A 24,682-nucleotide genomic window follows, 5' to 3' on the forward strand; every position below is an offset into this window, starting at 1 on the left:
TTAGGAAATCACTTCAACCCAAAGGAATGTACATTTTTGGGCATACAAGTACTGACATTGAGCATACAGTCAGTGAGCCTAAATTTACAAGTGAGATTTTGGTTACTTCTCTCTATACACTTTGAACACAACAGGTTGGAAGTCAACTAAATTAAATTGTTCACATGTCGTTTTTGTTCCATTAACAATCAACTGTATTAATCTCTCACAAAACAGCCCTTCACTTCAACAAAAACTATCCAGTCTCCCTCCTGTGGTCAGAAAGAGCATAACATTTAAATGTAAGCGCTGACATGCACTTTGATGCTAAATGTGCAGAATAGCAGCAATTATCTTGTTAGCCGGTTTTGTGATCCTAAACTCTAATTGCAAAACTTACATTAAAAGTTTTTAAGATTTAAAAATACACATTATGGCCAATGCTATGTGGACAACTAAGGAAAATCTCAATCTTACAACATGCAGTGGAATATCACTTCCAACTTTGTTGGAGCAGTTTGTGTTTCAACGTAACAAATCCCCCATGCGCAAAGCCAGCTCCATAAATAAATTGTTTTCCCAGTTTGGTGTGGAAGAACTTGACTGGTCTGCTCAGAGCTCCGACCTAATCCCTGCAGCATGTTCAAACATCTGATGGAAAGACTGAAACCAGAAGAGTGGAGGTGTGATGTTTGGGTGGCCATATATTGTTTGGCCATAAAAAGTAAAAAAAACAATAAAATAAAGTTGTTATACTCTCATGGAGAGCCAACTTATCCACTTATATACAAAACTCCCACATACACCAGCTGTAACTTAGTCTTTGGGCAGCGGGATGCCGACTGCAGTCTGCTGTCCCTGCATCTGCTGCTCCGCTCGGGCCACCTGCTCCTCGGTGCAGCAGTCCTGCAGAAACACAGCAGCCAGGTTGCGCAGGCGGGGGCTCTCTGAGAGGGAGAAGCGCAGCATGCACTGCAGGATGGCTGGAACAGTGATCTCAGAGCGGGACGGGGGCGTCGTGAGGTTCATTAGTGTTGTGATGGCCGACAGGACAGTCTCCTCCCTCTGGCTCGACAGACAATTTGTGACCAAGCTGATCCCGCTGCTCTGCAGGATAATGTCTCGGCATTCAGGGTCCATACTCAGGTTACACAGCCCCCCTGAGAACATGACACACACACACACACACACACACACACACACACACACACACACACACACACACACACACACACACACACACACACAAGAGAAGTGATTACATTTTAGGTTGGGAGACAGCATTTGCACAATGTAAAAACAATAGAGAGATAAGGACTTGTACACACCCATCCCGAACTCCACAAAGTTGTCATTCTCCTCAGTGAGCATGTCCAAGAAGAGGTCGGGCACTTGCAGCTCCCTCAGATACTCCATGTTCTTTGGGTCGTACGCAAAGTTGGCCAGGTTAGCCAGCACTTGCTCCTTTGCCTCTGATGAAGTGAAATGAGTAAATTAATGCGTATACCATAAGTTTTGCTAGGAAAGTAGTAACTTCTCCATATTCACTAAGGTTATTAGTTAGACATGATCTGAAGTGTACACAGATGAAATACTTGATGGTAGGGCAGATACTGTGAGTTATAGTATATATATAATATATGCTAGACGACCTCTCCCACCCTGCCAGGTCCCTCTTCCAACTACTGCCCTCTGGAAAAGAGAGTACAAAGTCTCAGGGGGAAAACATCCCGCTTTTGTAACAGTACTTACCCTGACACTATTAGGCTTCTTAATGCTCAGGTACCTTGCAGAGTAAACCTGGACTAAATGCACCTTATAGACTGCACTTTATAGACTGCACCAGACACTTTATGGGAAGTTGCAATAGCACAAGGTCTATACAGCTTTTTACTGGTTGGAATGATTGTCTATGTGATTGTTTTTTTTTTTATGTACTGTACTTTTTTTTTTTTTTTTTACCGTGATTGGCACCAAGACAAATTCCAATCAACTGTGTTGACATGGCAATAAAGTATTGAACTGAACTGAAAGTATTGAACTAAAGTAGCATGAAATGGAAATGCTCAAGTAAAGTGCAAGTGCCTCAAAATTGTACTTGAGTAAATGTACTTCCAACCCTTAATAATAGTTACTGGTTAGTGCAGACTGCAGCAGTTATGGAGGTGGTGTTACTCTGTTTTTACACGACGGATTGTGATTGATTCCAAATGTTGAACTAGCTATGTGTAATTTCACCAGATATATCTTAAAGACTTTTTTTTAGGGTTTTTCAGGGAACTTAACTTACATATCCCATTGAATCATGACATATAGAACTACAAAGTGTACCCACCTTCACTGTCGGTGTCCTGAAACTCAGTGACCAGAGTTTGTAGATATTCAAACCGGTCGGAGCCCTCAGACGAGCCTTTCCTCCACATCTTTGGCTTTATTAGCTTAGTATCAGACCCGGTGTTCACTCAAACATACGATTAAACAAACTAACGTCAACACCATGGGGGTATTAACGTTAAAAAGTACACAACAAACAAACTCTTCGAAGCTGGGCTCATTTTCCGCCATTTCCTGTTTTGGTCCGTCTCTTAAAATGCGTCCGTCTCGTAAGTGTCGAAATGTGTCCGTACAACTGCGCACTTCCGCCTAAACCTGATCTGGTTTAAAATGATTTGTTATATCAAAGAATTTCCGTAGACGGGCTTTGGTTATATCGACTAAACTAACTGTATCAAACCACTTTTAAACAAATTAAAGGCGTTGGTGGTTATATGTTTACTATATTTTTTGGGGGATGATTTTGATTCATAAAATTTGGAAACGGAAGTCGTGTTACGTGAGTAACTGCGCGACAAGAAGGAGGCGTGTGTAGCTAGCAGGGAGCTAATGCTAGCTCTAAAGGTCAGCTAAAAAGTAAATGTAGGTTAATTCTCTGTTTATATTTCGGCCTGTAGCCACTTCTCTTGAATTTAGTTATAATGAAGCAACACCAGCTGTCCGCTGCAAAGCGTCTGACGAAACCCATTTTATTTGGGACGCTAATTGTGGGACTAGCCACTGCTTTCTTTAACAGGTGAGTTATGATTCATTGCATGCTGTGTATTTTGTGGTTGCATTAACTGTCACCTGGAAATGTGAAGTACATAACGTTATTATTAAAGGGCACCTTCAAGATAACCATGCATCATAAACCTGTTTTATGATGCACCTTGGTCCACTTTCCTTCACACAACTGACATTTACTGTTATTTCGCCCTTTTCCCTTATTAATCAGCAGCTGCATACAACTAGCATTATTGTGCATAGAAACATTACTTCTGTAGTAGTAAACGATGTTTTCAATTACACGTCAATGGCACCAACTAAACTATAAGTTAAAAACAATGAAATGGGTACAATAAAAAAAATGAAATGGTAGAAATTAAGATATTGTGCAGGACAAATAATGCACAATATAATTTCTTAATGAGTCCTTCCTAAGTGCAACGTATTCCTGAGGGACTTTTTTCCTTTACAAAATGTCAGAAATTCCCATAATTTGCCATAACTCTAGGGGACGTCTTCAAATTATTTGAGTAGTCTGACAAAAATGCACAAATATCCTGACTGTTAGTCCTGACATGTTGGGCCTAAATAAAAACATATTTCTCTATTCCTTTTTTTTAAACTACAAAGGGCATATGTGCTTTACATTAATCAGTGATGTCTTATTGTGAATTCTTCCATCATTTATCTTTATTTAATTCCTCCTCGTCTGTGCAGGCACAGGTTCTTTGAGGATGTGGAGGAGCTCAGGGCTCAGGAAAGAGCTCGCAACGAGGCCAGGAGGATGGAGGTCTTGGAGAGGAGGATGAGGCAGATAGACGAGGTGGCCGAGAAGAAGAGAGGAGGGATCAGCTGAACTGCAGCCTGAACTATTACTGTTGTGCTACACAAATCTTCAGACTCTACGGATGTGGACACTACATATATTATATCTAACTGTACATAGCACGACAATATCTGTACTGGAGACATCTGTCTTGCAAGAAGCCAAACTGTTTGTGTTTTGATAAACGAAGCATCGGTGGATGAATTTTTGTTAATTCACATACACACACACACACGTAATCTACTATTTTGTGTCTGTTTTGAGACATAATTATTAATAATTAAATGACCAAACTGCTAATTATCAACTCTTTTTCTTGTACTTACATGTTTGTCCAGCAGGGGGCAGTGCTAATAACAACTGACATTTTTACAAGTTTTATCTCCTTAACTATGAATGATGTATTCTTTATATATTCAAATGCACGCTGAAGAGTTTCCTTCTGTTAGTTTCTATTAATTTCCATTAGGCATACAAATTGTATGACAGAATCTTGAAACTTGCTAGCGTTTTCAAATCTCTCACAGTTTCGTAAGTTACATTATCAATTTAATATCAAAATGAATGCTGACGTGATGGATTACGCAATTCAAGCAGGTTTCAAGAAACTGCTGATTGAGAAGTAGACAGTAGTTCTCAATGCACTTAAATCATGTTTAATTTCCTCATGTGATGAAACAATTACTAGATCATCTAACAGAAAATTAACCACAGGGTTTCCGCGGGGCCTTAAAAAGTCATACATTTAGTGGAGTATTGTGTTCTAGGGCTTAAATAATTTTAAACCAGTCTTAATTTTCCTACTTCCATGTAACGCTACATCTAATGCTCATTGAAATGCTCCCGCAGCGATTTATAATTATTACTTTTTTGATTCTGTTGTGTTGTAGTTCTTTCTTTCGCTATTCAAAATATAATTTGCTGTATTACAACTACAAATGACACCAACGTGCAACTTATATCGCAGCCAATCAGCTTTTGTGTTATTATTGCGAGACTCTTTCGGACTGTACCACAGGCATAAAACTGATTTTATTCTTCAGCTATGGAGAAGTGCACGTTTAGCGTGACTTGGCTTGAAAAGATGTTTCAGACGATGTTTCAGGACTCTGACATCTGACTTTTTTTTGTATGTCGTTGTGATATAGGTCTTACATTTCATTCATAAAAAGGTCTTAAAAGTCTTAAATTTGACTTGGTAAAACCTGCAGAAACCCTGAACCGTCAACAATTGCAATAATTGTTCATTGTAAACGGAACATTTTTGGGTTTTTTTTAGTCTGTCGGACAAATGTCATCTTGGGCTCAAAGAACTTGTTGTGGACATTTTGTAGACTAAACAATTAATTTAACAATCAACAGATAAATTGATATATTTCTTAATTATTTAATCTGTTGATTGTTTAAAGGTGCTCTAAGCAATGTCACGCGTTTTTTAGGCTACAACATTTTTTGTCACATACAGCAAACATCTCCTCACTATCCCCTAGCTGCCTGTCCCCTGAACACACTGTAAAAAAAAAAAGCCGCGGTCTCTGTAGACAGCCCAGGCTCCACAAACAGCAACAATAACACACTGGCCAACCTGCACCGCCAAACATAACAAACTGTTCCAGCGTTCCAGCTAATAAATGACAAGAAGGATTTGGGGGTGGGGGTTGGGAGGTTAGTGCGCGGAAGCACGGAAGGGAGGGGGAGGGGACGGGATGAGGAGGAGGGAGGGGCGAGCTAGCCTCCGTTTTGTTTAGCAATACTTCGAATGTCAACAAGAAGTGACGTCACCCAACATCGCTTAGAGCACCGTAAAATGTAGAAAAATGAAAAACAAAAAAGCTCACCTTAATTTCTCAGAGCCCGAGGTGGCGTCTTATAATTGCTTGTTTCATCCGACCAACAGTCTAAAACTCAAATATATTTAATCAACAATTATATAAAATAGAGAAAAACAGCAAATATTAACATTTGAGAAGCTGGAACCAGATAATGACACAAGATTTTGTGTGAGGAAAAAAACCAAAAAGTTCAATTGATACATTTCTAACTGAGAATAAGTGTTAGTTTCAGCCCTTATTTCCTCCACAGTAAGGACTGATTGAAACATTATAAATGTAACCGATGGAGTGTAATAACACATTTTATTAAAACATGCTGTAAAAGAAATCTGAAATAAATTAAACCCACAAAACTATAACAAACGGGCAATATTGCACATGAATGAAAGAATAAAAAGTGAGCTCACACAACGTCAAAGTGCTTCATCTGCTCATCGTACTGAAAACATGTCGTGTGATAAATCAAAGCTTTTAAAAACAGATCAAACACTTTGACAACAGAACACAAGAATGCTGGTTAACTGGTCTGAACACGACGACAGCACCACTTTAATGTCTGTCTATAAATAACGATCAATATGACCAATACTGTACACATCATGTCACATAGTTCAGAGGATCGATGGTGCGTTTGACTCACTACAATGACACAAAGACTCCCCTTCTTTTAAAACAGATTAAACCAAATGCAATAAAAACAGGGGGCACGAGATAATAGTTAAAAGCCAAAATCATAGAGATAATGTTTAAAACATTAACCTTTTGAAAACATCAATATTTGATGGAGGCCATATGTGGCGTATAATTATCCAAGACATCTGCCACTAATTTAATTCGTTATTTTCAATTCATGGTTTCAGCAGTGAGCGCACTTAACTGTCGCCTTAACTGAAGTTATTGCTGGTTAAAAGTAGTGAAAAATAATAAATTTAAAAAAAAAACAAAACACTTTAATTGCATAATATTTCCCTTTTTAGTTGATATAGTGCAAACATTTCACAAATCAGGGTGAGATCCTTAATAAATGTTTAAATGTGTGAAGAGAGTGGATCTTTGTACAAGCCAGTGAGCAAACAGCAGATACAGCAACACATGACATATACAGACAGACAGGGACCTATAATGACCGAGTATCGGGTCCCGGGGTGACAGTACATCAATAAAGTTTTACAATATTTGTCTGAGGCCTTCTCTTTTTATAGATGTGATTTTCCATTTTAGGAGGACGGCTGTGTTGGGGTTACCGTCACACAGCGAGGGGCACTAAGCCCGGGGAGGAGGCAGCAGGAGGGGCGGTGATGGCTGTCAGGGTTCCAGGTTTCAGTCCGTTCACGGTCCTGCTGCAAAAAAGTTACAAGAGTTACATTAAACCAAGCAGCGATGTTTCCCAGATTAATACATGAATTAACCCACGACCAGCCAGACATACTAAGAGAATGTATTGGAGTAAGTTGAAGATAAAAAGCCACTTTATTAAAGCAGCAACAATAAAACAAGCTGGTAAGTATGGAAGCCCATTTCTGCCAGGAAAAAAGTTAGAAATGACAAAATATTTATGGTAAATCAAAACTATGAGATACATTTTTACACAAAACTAAAGAGTTTGCCATTTCTAAAAGTGGATTATTAAATCCGGATGCTTATGATAATACGGTGATTCTGGATTAAAATCACAAGTATTTTCTCATTGCTAAATTCAATTGCAAAGTATAATTTGATTTGGTCATTACTGTACAGCAGAATGCTCGGCATGGTGTGATGAGGTTAATCTAACCTTAAAAAGTGAAGCGATGTTGTTCCTTGACAAAAGATTTTTTGTTTTGTTTTCTCGTAAATGTACGCCTTCATAATCTCAAAGAATATTAGAGTTTTTTCTCGGAATATAACCCTCCTCATGCAATGGCCTAATACGCTGTCGCAATAATGAACCATCAAGCTCAACTAAAAACCGAACATAAACCTTAATTACAAATCATTTTTTTAAGGAGGAATTAAATAAAGATCAAGTTTAATTTTATTTAATGAATTGTAAAATATTACGAATCTTTGATATTAATATTTGCTTATAAAGTCAGCCGATCTACACTCCTCTATTTTCTATTTAACTCCTTTACTCTTTATTTAAAAAACAAAATATAATGATCTGGGAATTACCATATTAGTTTTCCTTTCTTTTCCTGGCAGTATTGGACTCCCATAATAAGGGACAGAAATTGGAAATGAAAGGAAAAAACTGCTCAAATTGTCAGATAAACTCTTCATCCTCATTATCAGCATCATCATCTCATACACAGAGGACGCTGCAGCTACCAGACAGAGATGACGCGTTTTAAACAAAGTTATGCATCTGTTGCCAAAAATGTGGGAAGGAAGTTGCAGAGTTATCCTGAACGACTGGTTAAACTGGTTTCTTGTGAGGGTCATAGTCCAACTATGATCAGTATCCCTTGTTTGGTTTAGGCCCGAGTCATGACTCTGGAAAGCACCTCTCAAAGAGTATGAATGAAAGATTGCTTTAGTACAATTCAAGAAAATGTCAAATAAAGCAACTTCTCAAGCCAGGGCAAAACAAAATGCATAAGTTTCTGAATCAATACCAAATACATTTTAACTTTTCACACCTTAGTTTAGGGAAGATACACATTTAATTAATTAATTCCTTATGATTTATCAAAATATGCCAAACGTCTAAATGCATCAGCGTTAAATAAAAGTTTAAAAGAAAAGAAGAAGTCTAAAAATGCAGAGAAGTTCCCCGTTTTAGATCAGGAAATATCTGATCAATGACTACTCAAAAAGAATCAAGGTTTAACACTCAGCTCTATTCTCATTGTGTGTTCCTCTATCACAGTCAGTGAGCCAAAATGCCTGTAGCTTCTCCAGACCTTCCTGAAGGTGAACGGTGTGCATAACAAACGCCCTGCGCTGACACCAGAAGGAACAATAACCTTGTTGTGTTGCATCTCAATATGCAGCCTCACACAGCAGAAACACACAGTCACACACCGCCAGTCTCTGCTCTCACCACCAGCCTCACAACAACTGCTGTCAACGCAGTGATGCAGCAGAAAAAGTGACAGAACGCAATATGATTGACTTTTAAAAGGATCAGTCTACTGATACTCTACAATTCCTTTATGCCAACAAGATACAGTATATCTTCTTCCTTTATGCCATAAGATATATCTTCTTCCTTTATATCAACAATATAAATGCCATATAACTTGATTGTTGTCCAGAAACTATTAAAGGTCCTATGGCATGAAAACTTCACAGTTTTTTTTTAAATTAATATGAGTTCCCCCAGCCTGTCTATGGTCCCCCAGTGGCTAGAAATGGTGATAGGTGTAAACCGAGCCCTGGGTATCTTTCTCTGCCTTTCAGAAAATGAAAGCTCAGATGGGCCAATCTGTAATCTTCCCTTTATGATGTCATAAGGGGAAAGGTTACCTCCCCTTTCTCTGCTTTGCCCGCCCAGAGATTTTGGCCCACCCATGTGAAAGAATGAGACATCATGGCTTGCAAACAAGCAAAGTGGCAGTTGGTCAAGGCCACACCCCCACCCTCCACCTTGCCCCCCTCTCGCCTCCTCAATAGCATTTAAAGCTACAGACACAGAAATGGCACATCCTAAGGAAAGCTCATTGTGGGACTGGCTCTAGTGGCTGTAATTCTGCACCAAGGCTGAATTTCTGGAAAGAGACTTCAGATACAGTATTAGGGGACCACTAAGGCCTATATAAAAGAGACTTCAGATACAGTATTAGGGGACCACTAAGGTCTATATAAAAGAGACTTCAGATACAGTATTAGGGGATCACTAAGGCCTATATAAAAGAGACTTCAGATACAGTATTAGGTGACCACTAACAACTAAGGCCTATATAAAAACATCCAAAAAGCAGCATGTCATAGAACCTTTAAAAACACACACTAGTTTTATTTGACTCAATCCCACACACACACACCGTCCTGCTGCCACAAATACTCACCTTTGTGACTCTGAACTTTTTTTCTGTAGCGACACCAGCAGGTTTCATTTATTTATCCAATAAAATACATCGATATTTACTTGATGAATTGGCACACAATTCAGTACAAACATTCATAGTTTCCAGATGATGACTCATACTGACTTTGATGATCCTCTAACTTTTCCTCCAGCGCCACCATGAGGTTAATATTTGTGCTTTTGAGTAATATTAAATTTTTTCTTATCCAATACTTTGATTTATGACTAAAAACCTGCAAAACTGACCCATAAGCCTCAGCGGTACTTCGTGTTTAGTGCCAAGTGTTAGCATGCTAACACACTAAACATTAAACCTGCTAAACATCAGCATGTTAGCACCGTCATTGTGAGCATTTTAGCATGCTGACATTAGCATTTAGCTCAGTACAGCGTCACAGAGCTGCTAGCATTGCTGTAAACTCTTAATAAAATGAAACTAAACATTTGTGAATCATTGTTAAAGGTTTGCATCTCCAGTAGAAGCTAATGAGCTTGGAGCAGTGTGCCACAGACAGAGCAGGGAAGTCAGAAAGTATTAAGAGACGAACTAACACAAAAAATGGGATTTGTTGACTTTCTTGTTGGTTTCTGTCAGTTAAATTCATTTTTGTCTTCAAGTTTCTCTTCTGACAAACGTTCCCGACTTCATTCGTAAGATGAAATACAAAAATACAAAAAGAAAATTCACTTTGTTAGTTATAATTAATAGTTAGAACTCGGGCCAAACAAAAAACAAAACAACTCACACTAGTAGGAAAGATCTATGGAGGTCAGCTTAAGAGTTAAAAAGACAGCAAGAAAATTCCAGCACCATTAAACCACCACGAACCCAGCAGTTAGTGGCCGGGACGTCATCTAGCCCACAGTTGGTTATTTCTATGAGCTCTACATGGAAAGAGAGGCCTTGCTATAATAAGCAGCAGCATGCATGAATGCTCCCCAACACTCTCAGTAACAGAAGGAGCTGCGATTACCCAGAATCAATGCGGGGAATGTGACCATCTCTGTCCTGCTGGGAAGAAATGCACACAGGTCACAAACTCTCCTCCTGAGTCATCTCCACATCAGACACAATACACCGAAGGCATCTCGTTAACACATCTGACTGGACTCAGACGGTGACATAACATCACAAGAGTCATTAATCATTCCTCACTGATTGCTAAGAAACGTTCCAAAGGCAGGAGGGTTTTTGGTTTCACTTACGCTTTGTCAAAATATGATGTGTGGAGTGATTGCGAGTAGTTAGCGGTGTTTGCGTTGAGCACGTTGCTGTTGTCGAGAGAGTACGCCTTCCTCGCTTTCTGGTCCTTGGCAAAGTTCCTGCAAGCAGCGAGCTTTGACTCCAGAGCCTGCGGTGGACATGTAAACAAAAGATGATTGGGGGGGACAGGGCAGGGACTTTCTACATCAAGCTTGTGATGTAGTGAGAGAGAAAGGGAAAGACCTGAAACATGGAACAGAAAGTCAGAAGGAGTGACTCACCCCGACTTTGCGGAGTAAATCGCTGACGATGTTGAGGGCCGATATTCTGGCGGAGGGAGTCAACGGAGAGTTGCTGCCAAAACCGTTTGATAGGACTGTACAGGAGAGTGAAGAAAAGAGTTTTTATTTTACTACATATACATCTCATCAATGGATGGATTGCTGAACAGGCCTACCAGGCCCAGGGGCCCAAAGTGTCAGGGGCCCCCTGACCTTCACCTGCAAAATGTCACTTCAAGAGACACATTCTGACCACAAAGAGATGCAAAATGACCACAAAGAAACATGATAAATAACTACAAAGAGATGTAAAGCAACTGCAAAGAGTCACAACGAGCAACAGCTTTAGTAGATGGGTGGTCCATTATTGATATAAAAATATTGATTAAGGCTGCTTAAAGAATGAAAAAGCCTTTATTAAATATGGTCTAATACATTACATAAAATGAGGTAGGCAAGTGTACCGATACCTGTTGGATGCTGAACATGTTTAATAATGTACTGTATTTGCCCAAATGTATCAAATACTTTTTATTCTTAATCCACTTGTGTGCCTGACATTACATTATTTTTATGCCACATCCTCCTAATGGTTAAATGCATACTTTCATCCCATCTGAGAGCACCAGAAGACAGACACAACTGAGTGTCCATGCATTAAAAAAAAGAAAAAATAAAGCAGCAGAATGCAAGTGGTTTTAATAAAGAACTCCTCCGATTTCCCCGTCTGCATTTGCATGAGGAGAAGGGGGGAAAAAAAGCCCTTTAGAGGTGGCAGGCTGCAGCTACCTGTTGGGTTGGCAAAGGCGTTGTCCAGACCTTTGCTCAGTGGTGTAGCAGGGAGAGAGAGGGAGGCCTGAACAGCAGTGTCCATCTTCTCATTGTCCTGTGTGGGCGAACTCGGAGCGGACATCCTGGTGACATCTGACTGCCTCTCTCGTACGGCCAGCTCCTGCCGCAGGTCTACAAAAAACAAAGGAACATTTTGTAGCTCTTCCTAGAGATCAGGTAAAGACACACACCAATGATTCCAGATATTTGAAATCGTTCGAGGGGAGCTGCAGCAGCTGTATGCTAATGAGCTGCAGCGAGTGATCGACGGCGAGGCTCATTAGTAAAAACCTAGTCAATAATCACCTCTGGCTTCATCCTTTAATCTTTGCACAGACTCCAAAAGCGACTCCTTCTCATCCAGCTCGCTCTCCAGGAAGGCGTTCCTCTCGATCGCCTGGTTCAGACGCTGCTCAAAGTTCTCTAGGGAAACGATGGTAGCTCTGAGGAAGAAAGAAACATTGAGATTGACATTTCATTAATTAAATATCTTCTGGGGGATGGCTGCCTTCTGTATGGCCTATCTAATTATTATTGATTATTCAAGTATGAATAAGAGATCAATATCTGCAGCATTGATTTTTATCTAATTCAAGGAAAGCAATTAATTGAATTTGAGCCATTTGCTATTTGTAACAAAGACTAAGAATTACAAATTTCCATTTAGATTAAACCGGGATCACAAAGTAGATGAATTTAAGGTGTTTACAATATTGTCCATCTTATATTATCCTTATTATGAAAACAGAAATCTTTAGTGACAAAAATGAGATTTTATATAGCATACACACTTTCAATCCATCTTATTGTTCTTAATTGTTGTTATCAGTCATTGTTGTGTCAATTAATGCTTGTAGTTTGTTTTTCTATATATACACACACATTTATTTAATTTATTTATATATATAATTATTTATTTATTTTTTATTATGTGTTTTATCCCTTAAAGGCCTAAAATTAAAAGTCCAGATTAAAAGTCCCACACACATAGCATCGGTTGCATTTTATTGAAATGTAACAATGCCTTTGTGTCGTCCCGGTCAAATAAATTAATAAAAGTAAAAATATATAAATAAATCTCTATCTCTATCCTGTATTATCCTTATAATAAAGAAATAAATCTTCATTTAGCGACCCATAAAAATGAGCTTATATCACATGCAACTCAGCAACATCAAACTCTTAGTGGAGAAACTATAAAGACAAGAATGAAGTGATGCATTTTATTTTGGCGAGCATTTAGAGCCCATTCAGACCTTTTGGCTCTCTCCAAGTCGTCGTTGGACTGTTCGAGCTCTCGGACGTATTTGTGGAGCTGCTCCTTGATGCTGCGCGTTTGGCCCAGGTCGTCCTCCAGCATGGAGATCTGCTTGTAGCTCTGAGTGTACTGCTGCTCAACCCTTTCCTAAAGAAGAGGAGGAAGAGCGAAGGAGAGGATGAAGACAGACAGCACAATATTGATCACACATGTTTAATCTAGGACACACTGGGCGGCAGAGCTTTGTGTCAGGACATGATTTACGGTTCCCAACGCACACAACCTATATGTTTTCATCCATTTTTCAGTGCTTGCCTCATTCTCCTACTCAGCACGGTTAGGCAGCGGATGTTAAGTGTGACCTATATATCCAGCCAGCTCCGAGACAATCAGCTCAATAAGTACCGCTGGGCCCGTCTGCATGTCTGACCTATATCTGCTGTTACTGTGGCGTCTGACTCAACTGCGGTCACGCAACCCTCTGTGTGCTCCCCAAAACTCATTCAGCACATCCCGTTAACATGATAGTGAAATATATAACAGTTAAAACTGTTTTAATGCTGTGATGTGATGTTTGTACGGTGGCCTCGTGGTGCAAAACACAAACAACATTGGACATTTTTGTTACCATTTGTATTTAGTTGTTTTCTGATGCTGTACTGCATGGAGGGAAGACGTACTTTTGTACTGAAAACTGTCAACAATGAGTGAACGTATCTAATCAACACAACAAAACAGAAAACCCAACCATTTGCCCAAGTTGTGTTTTGTGTCCATTTTTCCTCTTCTTTTTCTGAAAATAATGTTTGTCCTGAAGACCATCAACAGTGGGTGAAACTACCAGACTGAACCAACACTATTCTATCATGACAAAAACGTATTCCCGAAAAGCAAACAGTGCAATGCTGCTGTAAAAACTACCACTATTGTGTTTTCTCCCACAAAGCAAAGCAATGTACCCACTTGATGTGTGGAACCTAAAACCTGACAGACACTTTGGCACAAACATCTCATCCCTGCTGGAAACATGGACACATAAATGTGCCTCCCGCCTTTCAGTAATTATGGAGCGAGAATGAGACTGAGAGACAGAACCTGATGCATTATGTATGGGAGTCATACAGATCAGCTGTGTCAGAGTACAGCCAGTTTAGGACAGAGCAGGTGTTGGTTGATAAGTGCAGAACGAGGGGTGCATCAGCATCTTCCGGAGATGAGATTTACATTTAGATTGCACATGAATTTATGGACTGTATCAACTCCAGGACTTTACTCCTCCCTGAGGTAACTGTCTGATTGAGATTCCTGCTGTAGTATTGTGTAAAATTGTGTTCTGTATATTGTACAGGTATGTACAGGTAACATTTTTGTACTTGTGTTTTTGTATTGTTATCTTGGGCTCCTGACTGGATGGGGTTTCCCCAACTGGGATAGTAAAGTGACTGATTAATTTAATTTATTTATTTATTTATTTAGGGACAATGCTCATTAATCAACAGCAAAGCAACTGTAAATGAGCCAGATTTAGCTCAGCAGGCTAATTGTCATCTCTTGTCCCTGGCCAGTTTGAAAATGGCAACCTAAAAAAAATACAATAAAATAACAATACAATCAACACATAAAAAAACATACATGATACATACCGTACATGACAACTGTTAGAACTTTTAGAGTATGTTTATATAGAGTTTCAAGTGGTTTGCTTGTGGATTTGTTAGCTGGAACAAAGCTAGTCAAACAATAAGTAAAATGTGAGATAATCATGGGACGCGGTTTGATCTCAATAATCCTGTGACCTCTGACATATAACCAGAGAGGCAAAGCTGCAGGCCCACAAGAAAAAAAATGACTGATGCATCCTGTGGAGCAGCAGCTGCTACAGCGTGACTTCACGTCTTCTCACAAGAGACTGCACTCAAGGACGAGTGGTGGTGACATAAGAAAAAAAGCATAAAATATTAATTTCAAGCGTTCACATGGAGACACGCCATACTAGCTTGGTTTAGAGCTTATTGTACAGTACAGTGAGGTATCCGATTCGAGGGAATGATAAGTTGATGATAAGGTCTCTAAAATGTCAGAAGATGGTGAAAAATGTGGATCAGTGTTTCCCAAAGCCCAAGATGACATCCTCAAATGTCTTGTTTTGTCCACAACTCAAAGACAAAGACATTCATTTTACTGTCACAGAGGAGAGAAGAAACTAGAAAATAGTCACATTTAAGAAGCTGGAATCAGAGAAGGTTTACCTTTTTCCTAAAAAATAACTCAAACCGATTGATCGATTATCAAAATAGTTGGCATTTAATTTAAAGGTGCTCTAAGCGATGTTGGGTGAAGTTACTTCTTGTTGACGTTCAAAGTATTGTCAAACAAAACGGAGACTAGCTCGCCCCTCCCCCCTCCTCATCCCGTCCCCTCCTCCTCCCTTCAGTGCTTCCTGAAACAGTCATGAACGCGCATTGTGGAAGTAGGCTACGTGCTAACGCTGCTGCGGTGATGGCTCAACCAACTCCTTCTTGTCATTTATTGGCTGGAACACTGTTTGTTACGTTTGGTGGTGCAGGTTGGCGCAGTTTGTTTTTGTTGCCGTTTGTGGAGCCTGGGCTGTCTACAGAGACCACGTTTTTTTTTTACAGTGTGTTCAGGGGACAGGCAGCTAGCAGATAGTGAGGAGATGTTTGTTGTATGTGACAAAAAAATGTTGTAGCCAAAAAAACGCGTGACATCCCTTAGAGCACCTTTAATAGTTGACAACTAATGGATTAATCTTTGCAGCGCTAGTTAAGTTTAATAATTGTTTGGCTAATAAAACTGATATTTTCTCTTAATATCAGATCAGAGGCACACATCAATAGACTAAGTCTGAGTCACAGATAGTTTCTTTTACCAAACTCCTGCAGTTACCTTGAGCGTTTCGACATCTTGCTTGAGTCTGTGGTTCTCGGACTGCAGGTCCTTCATACGAGTCTCGGCCTGGCCCAGCTGTGCTTCCAGCTCGGCCTCCAGCTCCCTGCTCCCCTCCTGAAACTCCAGCAGCTCCTCGCGAGCCTCCTGGCACCTGGCGGCCGACAGAAAGACGAGAAGCCATTAGACAACAAGTCGAGACAGAACGAGGTCGCTGTGCACGGGAGGGAGCATGCACCACATTTTACATATTTTTTTAATCTTTATTTCATTTGATTATCTGGCCACTGACCCAGATACTATTCCAGCTACGGTATGACGTCGAACGGCTGGTTCAGAGGATTTGTAATTGTCATAGTTTTACTATCTATATCCAAATTTTAACATCAGCAACATTACAACTGATTAACTGATGAATGAAGTGGTGGAAAGTACTTTGTAAATAAGTACATTTACTCAACTACTGCACTTAAGTACAATTATAAGATGTATTTGAGAATACTTAACATTATAACATTAAACTACTATTACATAATGATGTCACACTGACAGAGTACATTCTGACAAACAAATACTTTTACTTTGATACTTTGAGTACATTTGTGCTGACAATACTTTGTACTTTTACTTGAAATGTGAAATGTTGAATGCAGGACTTGTAATTAAGTATTTCTATAGTGTGGTATCACTAGGGTTGCAAAATTCCAGGAATTTTCAAAGTTGGAAACTTTCCATGGGAATTAATGGGAATAAACTGTATATTTTTAATATTGCTTGTTATAATGCTGTTAGTCTAACAGGGAACTTAAATGTAGAAAAAAACAAACATCTTGCAGCATAATCTTGGTTAAAACAGCCTGATTTAATGCAACTTCAGTTGAATGTCCTCCCTATATTTGTCAATGACATGCACGCACGCAGTAATCAGCATAGGCTACTACATACTGGCCAACATTTTGTTTTTAAAATACGGGATTTTTATTTATTTTTTTGTTGGGGGGGGGGAGGGGGGTAATACATAACCCATTGCTTTTAACCTGTGTGTTAATTGTATAGCCCACTTGTTCTTGATAGGCTGGAAACAATAGACTGCGCTGATGGTTAGCTTAGCACGCATATAACCATAACCATAGTAAATCAAAGGCAGCATGCTAGCTACCTTCATATGTTAAGCTAAAGGTTGATGGTTTGGGCTACTACTTAGCCTACTGCAGGGCTAATGAGGCCACGCCCGCTGCACAGATCATTTCTAGAATCCAACATTCTACAGCAGATTGACTGATGAATAACTCATGAAGTATTTACTTGCATGCCTATCTGCTTATTGTTGTTCAATGAAAGAATCTATTAAAGTTCTACTGACGAATAACTCAACATTTGTATTCACTGTATATGCCTGTCTGCTTATTATAAAACAAAATGTTAATATTTATCTTTGTATAAGATGGAGTTTGTATGAATTACCCAACATTTCCAGTTAATTCTCGTAAATTCCCATTAATTCCCATGAAAGTTTCCAAATTGGAATGTTTCCAAAATTCCCCAGCTTAACTTTCCATGGAAAGTTTCCGGAAAATTTCACAGCAGTCCATCCTGTATTTGAGACATTTTACTCTTCATCCAACAGCAGAAAACAACAACTGACGGACTGACCGACATTTCTGTGCATTTAGTTTGACTGATGTCTGACTTTTCATCCAGAACAACCACACAAGAGGTGCGGTCACTGAACAGCTTTACCACAAGTGCTGGTTATGTAACCGTCTATGAATATGGCCATGAATGGACACACGCACACGTACATGCACATGTTCAGCCCGCTGTGGAAATACTTGCTGTGGGCCTCACTTTCAACAGGTTCTACTTGTAACATTTGCAGACTTGTCCTTCCTCTTTACAGCTATTACTCTTTATTCAAAATACTCCAGTGCATCTAAATAGTTAGTACGAGGGAATCCTCAGATAGCAGAAGAACATTTCAGGAGATGAAAATGCTCATTTCTGCTTATTTAACACAATTTTGCTCACAAATCTGTTCTAGTTCATTGAGGTTCTTATGGTTTACAAAACTAAAAACCTATTGAATGAAGATAAGTCTTAGGGAAGAAATCCTACTAAAACAATAAAATATCTTGTTCTTTTGTTACAAGAACGTTACATCTGTAGATGAAGATCGTGCAATATGATCGAAAGCTCCAGAACAGCTATCAAATGGACCTTGAGAGGGTCAACTGCTGTTTCCAAGGAACAACCAAGAAGAAAACAATAGTATAACATACTTTCCAAGATGCAGCCTTGACTTTAAAGGAAGCCGATTGTCTACAGACTCTTACATAACTGGGTGTGGGCCAGACTTTGTTTCCGTTAGTGTTGAGATTTTAATCTTAATCAAGTGATACGATTTCTTAGCTCTTAGCTAATCTACGCAGCCTTTATAATAAATGATATGTTGAGCAACAGCAAAAACAGCTTCTGCATCATTACACAAACCTTTCAAAAGATGGGAGGACAAAGACACATGATTGTCTTATATTCAATGTGAAACATGAGCCGTCGCTTTGGTAAACAAAGGGAGAGGTTTTCACTGGAGCTTTCACTGCTTGTCCCACATATTAAAGTGTCACTGGATATGCCGACGCCGGCTTTTTTTTTGAAAGAATGAAGAATGGGTGACTGAAACCCAATGACAAGACAGCAGATAAAGCATTCGTCAGCTGATGTATTCCTGCTGTCGTTCCCACAGACACAAGAGACTGTGCTGTCTCTATCAGAGCTTGTGATCGAGACAGTAACTCAGTGGCACAAACTGTGATTCAAAATGCAGTTCCAGTTCATCCCAAAGGTATTGGGTGGGGTTGAGGTCACAGCTCTGTGCAGAACAGTCAAGTTCTTCTACAACAAACTGGGAAAACGGTTTCTTTATGAAGCTGGCTTTGTGCACGTTATCGTGTTAAAAACAGAAAAGAGACAAACACAAACTGTTGCCACAAAGCTGGAGGCCCTCTTATCGTTGTACTGTACACTGTCGCATTTGAACTTTTATCCAGTAAGATGGAAAAAATATGTATATTGGGGGTTAAAATGGCCAATTATTCCTACAGTTAAAGAATAATCTAAATCTTTCTTATGACCAACAGATGTTATTCTTTTAGAAATGGTCACAAATATACAGTATAGTTTGGCTTTTGCTGCTCAGACAATACTGGTCAGTAGGATACATTTGTTGTTGGTTTAGGTCTTTAAATGGGAGTTGTTGACAATAAGACAAATATAGAACAGTGTCAGCCTGAAGGAGAGAAAGAGAAATAGCCACAATATGAGCCCGTTTACGTACCCTTCCTTGTACTTGAGAGAAAGAGCCTTCCAGAAGTCAATTTCCTCGTCTTTTGAGGAGAATTTTGGTATCATATCCATTTCCATGGCAAACTAAATCTGGAGAGGAACAAAAGAGTGATTAGAGTGAGATAAGCTAGAAAGAACGACATTCAAGGGAGTTTTTCCTCGCTACTGTCGCACTAAATGCTTGCTCTTGGGGGAATTACTGGAATTGTTGTCTTTGTAAATTATAGAGTGTGGTCTAGACCTACTCTGTCTGTAAAGTGTCTTGAGATAACTCGTTATGATTTGATACTATAAATAAAACTGAATTGACTAAGAGGGCAAGTGCACACAGAGCATTAAATCTGTTGTTCTGAAACCAACTCACTTAGGATTTCTTATAGCCTGACATCTTAGTCCATTAAAAAAAGTCACAAGTGAGGAACAGATTTAAAAATCAGTGATTTAAATCACAGCTGGGAATTAATCATAAAATAAGCTCCCTCTTGACTTCCAGAAAGAAACCCTGAGGAGACCCACATACTCTGCTCTCCAGAGTTTGAACAAAACGAAAAGCATTTTCGATTTGATTAATGGCCTTCTTCATCTTAGACTGGCATAAAATAAGAGCCTCCTGACATTATACAACACTACAAATCAGTGGTTTAAAATGCAGCACACTAAGCTTCATTTCAAGTTAGTGCTTGATCTGCCTACATACTAAAGTAAAACAGTTCCCAGAAGACACTCTGTGACAGGAGCCTCGTTCATCACAGACTCATGATTAAACAGTTAGGTTTCTCGGTTGGTTTCCCATCTGCTGCTGCTCACTAGTTTGGTGTTCAGGTACATTTTAGGAAAGCGGTTATTATTCAGTCCACATTTATACACTCCCTCTCTGACTTAAATAGGCTTCAGATACAGGGAAGCTCATGACCCAAACAATGTTGGACAGTACATTTGCTCAGGAGGGAACCTGTAAACCCAACAGTCAGTTGGCATTCAGTCAATAGTCACACTTTTAAAGTTGTTGCTGTCTATGTTAACCTGCCTAGTTTGGCCCATAATTGGTGCAATTCCAAAAATGCCATCCAATTTATTTTTCTTATGTATTGGTTACCAAACTCTTGGCACATTGATGAATAGAGGCATTTAACTAAATGTCAAATAACTAAAGATTACAAGAGGAGGAACACCAATTTCCTAGACTCTGGAAAGCAGTAATGTGGCCATCGAGAATCATGCATAATCAGGTTTTTATTTTTATGTAACCAACTCAACGGATAAAACAAAGTCTGAAGCTGGTTTTAAAGAAATGGTTTGAGATTTTTGGAAATATTCGCTTTCTTGCCAGAGTGCATGAGAAGCTAGATACCCCTTTCATGCAGGGCTGCTGTCAGGGGAGGGGGTCAAAGGGTACAGATGACCCCCGCCCTATGGAGTCTATAAGTAAGTCTATGGAGCTGGAGTGGGCTGGATGAAAGACCCAATTTGGAAAATGTTGTCCCCTTGTCCATAATTTCTGACGGTGGGCCTGCTTTCATGTCTGTAGGCCAAAAATTGAAGCTGGAAATTGAAGCTATGTTGAATTGGTACGTGTCCAAAATGCCAGGTGTCTTTACTTGTAATTGTCAAAAGTGCAGAAATATTTGTGCTGGAAAATGATCAATAGAAATGGTGAGCTAGAGGATTCAAAGTTATGGTATGAGAAAATAACAGAGAGGGAGAGACAGGAACAAGGTCAGCAGGTGCTTCTCTTGTGTCAGTGTCACAGTAAATCATGCTGACCTCTTCTCTAGCATCAAGTTAAAAAGGCACGTGTCCACTTGACAATTCTTTAAAACACTTTACAACTTCCAGAGATGAGAAAACACAATCTCAATTCAACAGCTAAGTCAAACAGAAATCTTAATAACCTTAAAGAGAGCTTGACTGCTCTTGCAGTCACTGACTGTTGCCCTACAAAAATCTCTTTCTGTGATCCATGAATAATTCATCTTCAGATTATATTAAAGCCTAGAGGAAAACTCAAATGTTACTACAGTAAAGGGAAATGCAACACTGCCCATTTTAGTGGGCCTAGTATCCATCATAAATAAAATAAAAAAATAAAAATCAGAAAAATAATTGTATCTTCATGTAAACTGCATGAGCTTGCTGTTAGCTCATTCATTTATATAATCAAATAAACTGTTTTTAAATGTGGAATAAGTATAAATGAAGAAAACTCCTGAATATGTTTTACTAGACTACAATACATTAAATACTTAACGAAAATTGCCATGGTAATCCAGAAATAAATAACATTTCCAAACAATATAATATAGCTAAATAAATGCACTGAACATACCCAAAATTGGTATTGATTTATAACACAAACCAGGGCCAGAAATGACACCAAGATTAGCGACTGAAAGCAGAAACATGATGCTGAGCTCAGCTGTCAAATCTGGGTGTGCAAACAAGCCGTGAACCGAACCAGCCGAAGCCCGACGACATGCTGGCTCTAGTATTTTAATGGTTTCACAACAAATATAAAAGACAAGACATTGTAATGAATTAAGTACCTGAACATCGCCCCAAACAGTGCTGGTTATCAGTCCATTCTGCCCGCTGGTGAGAGCTGCTGAGGCCGAGCTTCTCTGATGTCTGGTGATCTCTGCTGGCTCCTCTCCGCGGGGCGTTTAAAGGAGAGTACACCCTAAATATGAATATTACCTCTCCCCGATATACGAGCCTCAAGTTTATTTAAAGTGTCAAATATTTAGCTATTGGATTTTGTTTACCAGCTTAGGGGGAACAAATGTGGCTAATCACAATAAAAAGTAGTTAAACACCACAGTGAACACAAACCGATGTTATGGTGGAATTTCTCTGTATTCACGTGCTCTGTTGCGTTCACGAGCTCCATTGCTCCACACAAACTGCGCATGACAACGCATAATATTAGGCACTTCCTGTTAAGTTAGCACCATCTGCTGACTACGTTTAGAATCACGAGTTTAATTTTCATGATGTAAGGGACAGTTTCACAATAAATTGATTCACAAAGTGTATAAAGTCGAACATTAGAAAGAAATTAAAACTGGTTAAAAACTCAAATACTAATCACAAAAATATACGGAAAATAGTAAATTGGGATAATCCCAATACATACAGTAAAACATTTTGAAACAAACATGGTTTTAATTTAACATTGAACAGGAAGCAGCAGCGAACGGCTAGAGCTAGTGTTTGGTTGCTATGGCGCCGCGCTAAACCTAACACCAAAAAGGGAAAGTTGCCGATTTTCAACCCTGATGTAGCGCGTAACACAACGGGAGTTTTACCGGCGGAAAAACGCGGACCTCCGGGTACTCGAGACATTCATCTGCATGTACGACAGAATATCTGTAAACTTTCCCTCAAGTTACCAGCTAACTTGAGCTAGCTTACATTTTTCACGACTCTTGCAATTTGGGACCCTGCGCACTCCCTTCTCCAGTGGTCCAAGATATTTACTCATTTAGATGTATTAATACTACAGATAAATAGTCCTTGTAATAATACTGAAGTAGTAACAGCAAAATGTTCATAAAGTGTAAAACAGTAGGAGTCCTTCTGGAGACCGTGGTTGCAGTGTGGAGAGGCGTAGTCTCGTCTCCATTTAGCAGAGTGTGTGTCAAGCCGAGCTTTACAGCTGCCAGGACACACACACGCTGCCCCCGTCACTCACTGGAATAATGAGTTAATTACTCAACTCAGTTAGAAGTGGAATATCTGAACCAGTGAAATCCCTGGTTTATGATCACCAACACAGGATGTGGATATTGGCCCATTTTAATAAAAAAAAGGAGAAACAATTCAATAAGAATAGTTTAATCGTCATCGGTCAGAATCAGTGGTTGACTTCACACTCGTTTTGAGAAAGTACACGTGAATGTTTCCAAGGGATTTCATAAACGGTGAAGTTGCACTGAAGTTCCTGAAATAAAAAGACAAACAATTAGTGCATCCGGTTAAACATTTGACATTGAAGTACTAGGGCAGACAAGTATTGGGCTTTAAGGTGCGTTTGAGTTTCATGAACGACCTGAAATCTTAAACTTGCCTTGGGTTCAGAGTGGAAACCACATGGTCCATTAGCAGCAGTGTTGCCTTTCTTGCTAACAGCAGTGTTGCCCTTCTTGCATGTTGTACGTCCCAGGAGCATTTCCAGGAAGTAGTTAAATCCTGCGACAACCTAAAGTTGCAGGAAACAGGACTCGTAGGCATGAGGTTTATCGTAAAAAAAATAAAGTACGTCATTGAATATGGAAGAGGATTAGGGCAAATGCCAAACATTTATTGTAGTTCTGAAATTAAAGTAGTTTAAAACTGAACCCTGTAAAACCATTTGTATCATATTTGCTACGCAAGTTTGAGAAACCTCTATCAAGTTGCTCAATAATTTCCTTAAACACTAGTTATAATAATCTGGTATATAATCTGATCCATGTGTTCTGCCCTCTAGTGGATTATCATCCCACTACAAGCAGTGGAAGGGCTTTTACCTTTTCAAAATGGCTGCTGTCATTAAACCTTCCACACACTTGGCAGGGAACAAGTTGCTAATTTTTATATAGTTACAGTAAGAACATTACTTTTAAAAATCTATTGAAACAATGCATAGTTACTTAAAAATGTATGTTAAATCATGTTAAGTGTGTATTAAATTTTATACTGCAGGTATTTAAAGGTGCTTTATCCCTGAACTTTCAAGTCACATTTTTGTAACACAATCTACATCATGCCTACCACTATACAAACACTATTTTGAGGATTTAATGTAATCAATGACTAAAACATCTTAAAAATACATTTTGGGTATCTTCAAACTAACAATCACTATATTACACACACTTTTTGGGATTTTGTAAAAAGGTTCAACAAACATCTAAATTCCCAAAAATTAGAACTTTCTGGTTATTTTTTCATGTGTCAGGCTTTACAGGGTTAAATACATTTGACACTGGCCCTAAGCCTCTTCCGTACTAGAATAATAAGGTTTAACGTTACCTGAATTTCGGCCGATGTTATGGCCACAATAGTGTAATCAAACATGTCTCCTGTGTTGGCTTTGTTGAACTCAACCACAGCAAACCGTGCTGCGTCTAAAACATTGGGGTCGCTCACCGGGACTTCATGGGGGCCACCAACAATCGGAGATTGTT

The 24,682-nt window shown here is 39.2% G+C and overlaps 2 protein-coding genes and 1 long non-coding RNA gene across 8 annotated transcripts in view; 1 reads left to right on the top strand and 2 right to left on the bottom strand.

Annotated features, from left to right (window-relative positions):
• The window catches only part of armc7 (armadillo repeat containing 7), a 2,709-nt gene extending 119 nt beyond the window's left edge, over positions 1–2,590 (bottom strand). The window contains exons 1-3 of the mRNA XM_078278544.1: positions 2,315–2,590; positions 1,308–1,451; positions 1–1,139 (exon numbers count right to left, since the gene is read on the bottom strand). The exon at positions 1–1,139 is cut by the window's left edge and continues 119 nt beyond it. Coding sequence (XP_078134670.1) covers positions 796–1,139; positions 1,308–1,451; positions 2,315–2,402 — 576 coding nt within the window. The 5' untranslated portion in view covers positions 2,403–2,590 and the 3' untranslated portion in view covers positions 1–795. The remainder of the gene's footprint in view (positions 1,140–1,307; positions 1,452–2,314) is intronic.
• A 44-nt stretch (positions 2,591–2,634) lies between these two features.
• LOC144535829 (uncharacterized) lies at positions 2,635–4,047 on the top strand. The gene is made up of 2 exons (XR_013503701.1): positions 2,635–3,049; positions 3,739–4,047. It is a non-coding gene; the product is annotated as an uncharacterized LOC144535829 (long non-coding RNA).
• A 1,918-nt stretch (positions 4,048–5,965) lies between these two features.
• On the bottom strand, positions 5,966–22,474 carry ndel1a (nudE neurodevelopment protein 1-like 1a). 6 transcript variants are annotated; one of them, XM_078278542.1, is made up of 10 exons: positions 22,058–22,474; positions 19,507–19,604; positions 16,173–16,326; positions 13,264–13,412; positions 12,314–12,450; positions 11,966–12,139; positions 11,177–11,271; positions 10,898–11,043; positions 10,666–10,703; positions 6,926–7,016 (listed from the first exon to the last, which is right to left on the bottom strand). In XM_078278542.1, exons 2-10 carry the CDS (start codon positions 19,590–19,592, stop codon positions 7,009–7,011), a joined length of 987 nt encoding a protein of 328 aa, XP_078134668.1. In that variant the 5' UTR covers positions 19,593–19,604; positions 22,058–22,474; the 3' UTR covers positions 6,926–7,008. The 6 variants fall into 6 exon arrangements, with proteins under 6 accessions (XP_078134664.1, XP_078134663.1, XP_078134668.1 ...); XM_078278539.1 differs by having other exon boundaries at positions 6,926–7,019; positions 22,058–22,473; XM_078278543.1 differs by having other exon boundaries at positions 10,666–10,700; positions 22,058–22,472.
• Between the last annotated feature and the right edge of the window lie 2,208 nt (positions 22,475–24,682).

The sequence above is a fragment of the Sander vitreus genome, chromosome 21 (genome assembly GCF_031162955.1).
Source record: "Sander vitreus isolate 19-12246 chromosome 21, sanVit1, whole genome shotgun sequence".
Lineage (NCBI taxonomy): Eukaryota > Metazoa > Chordata > Actinopteri > Perciformes > Percidae > Sander > Sander vitreus.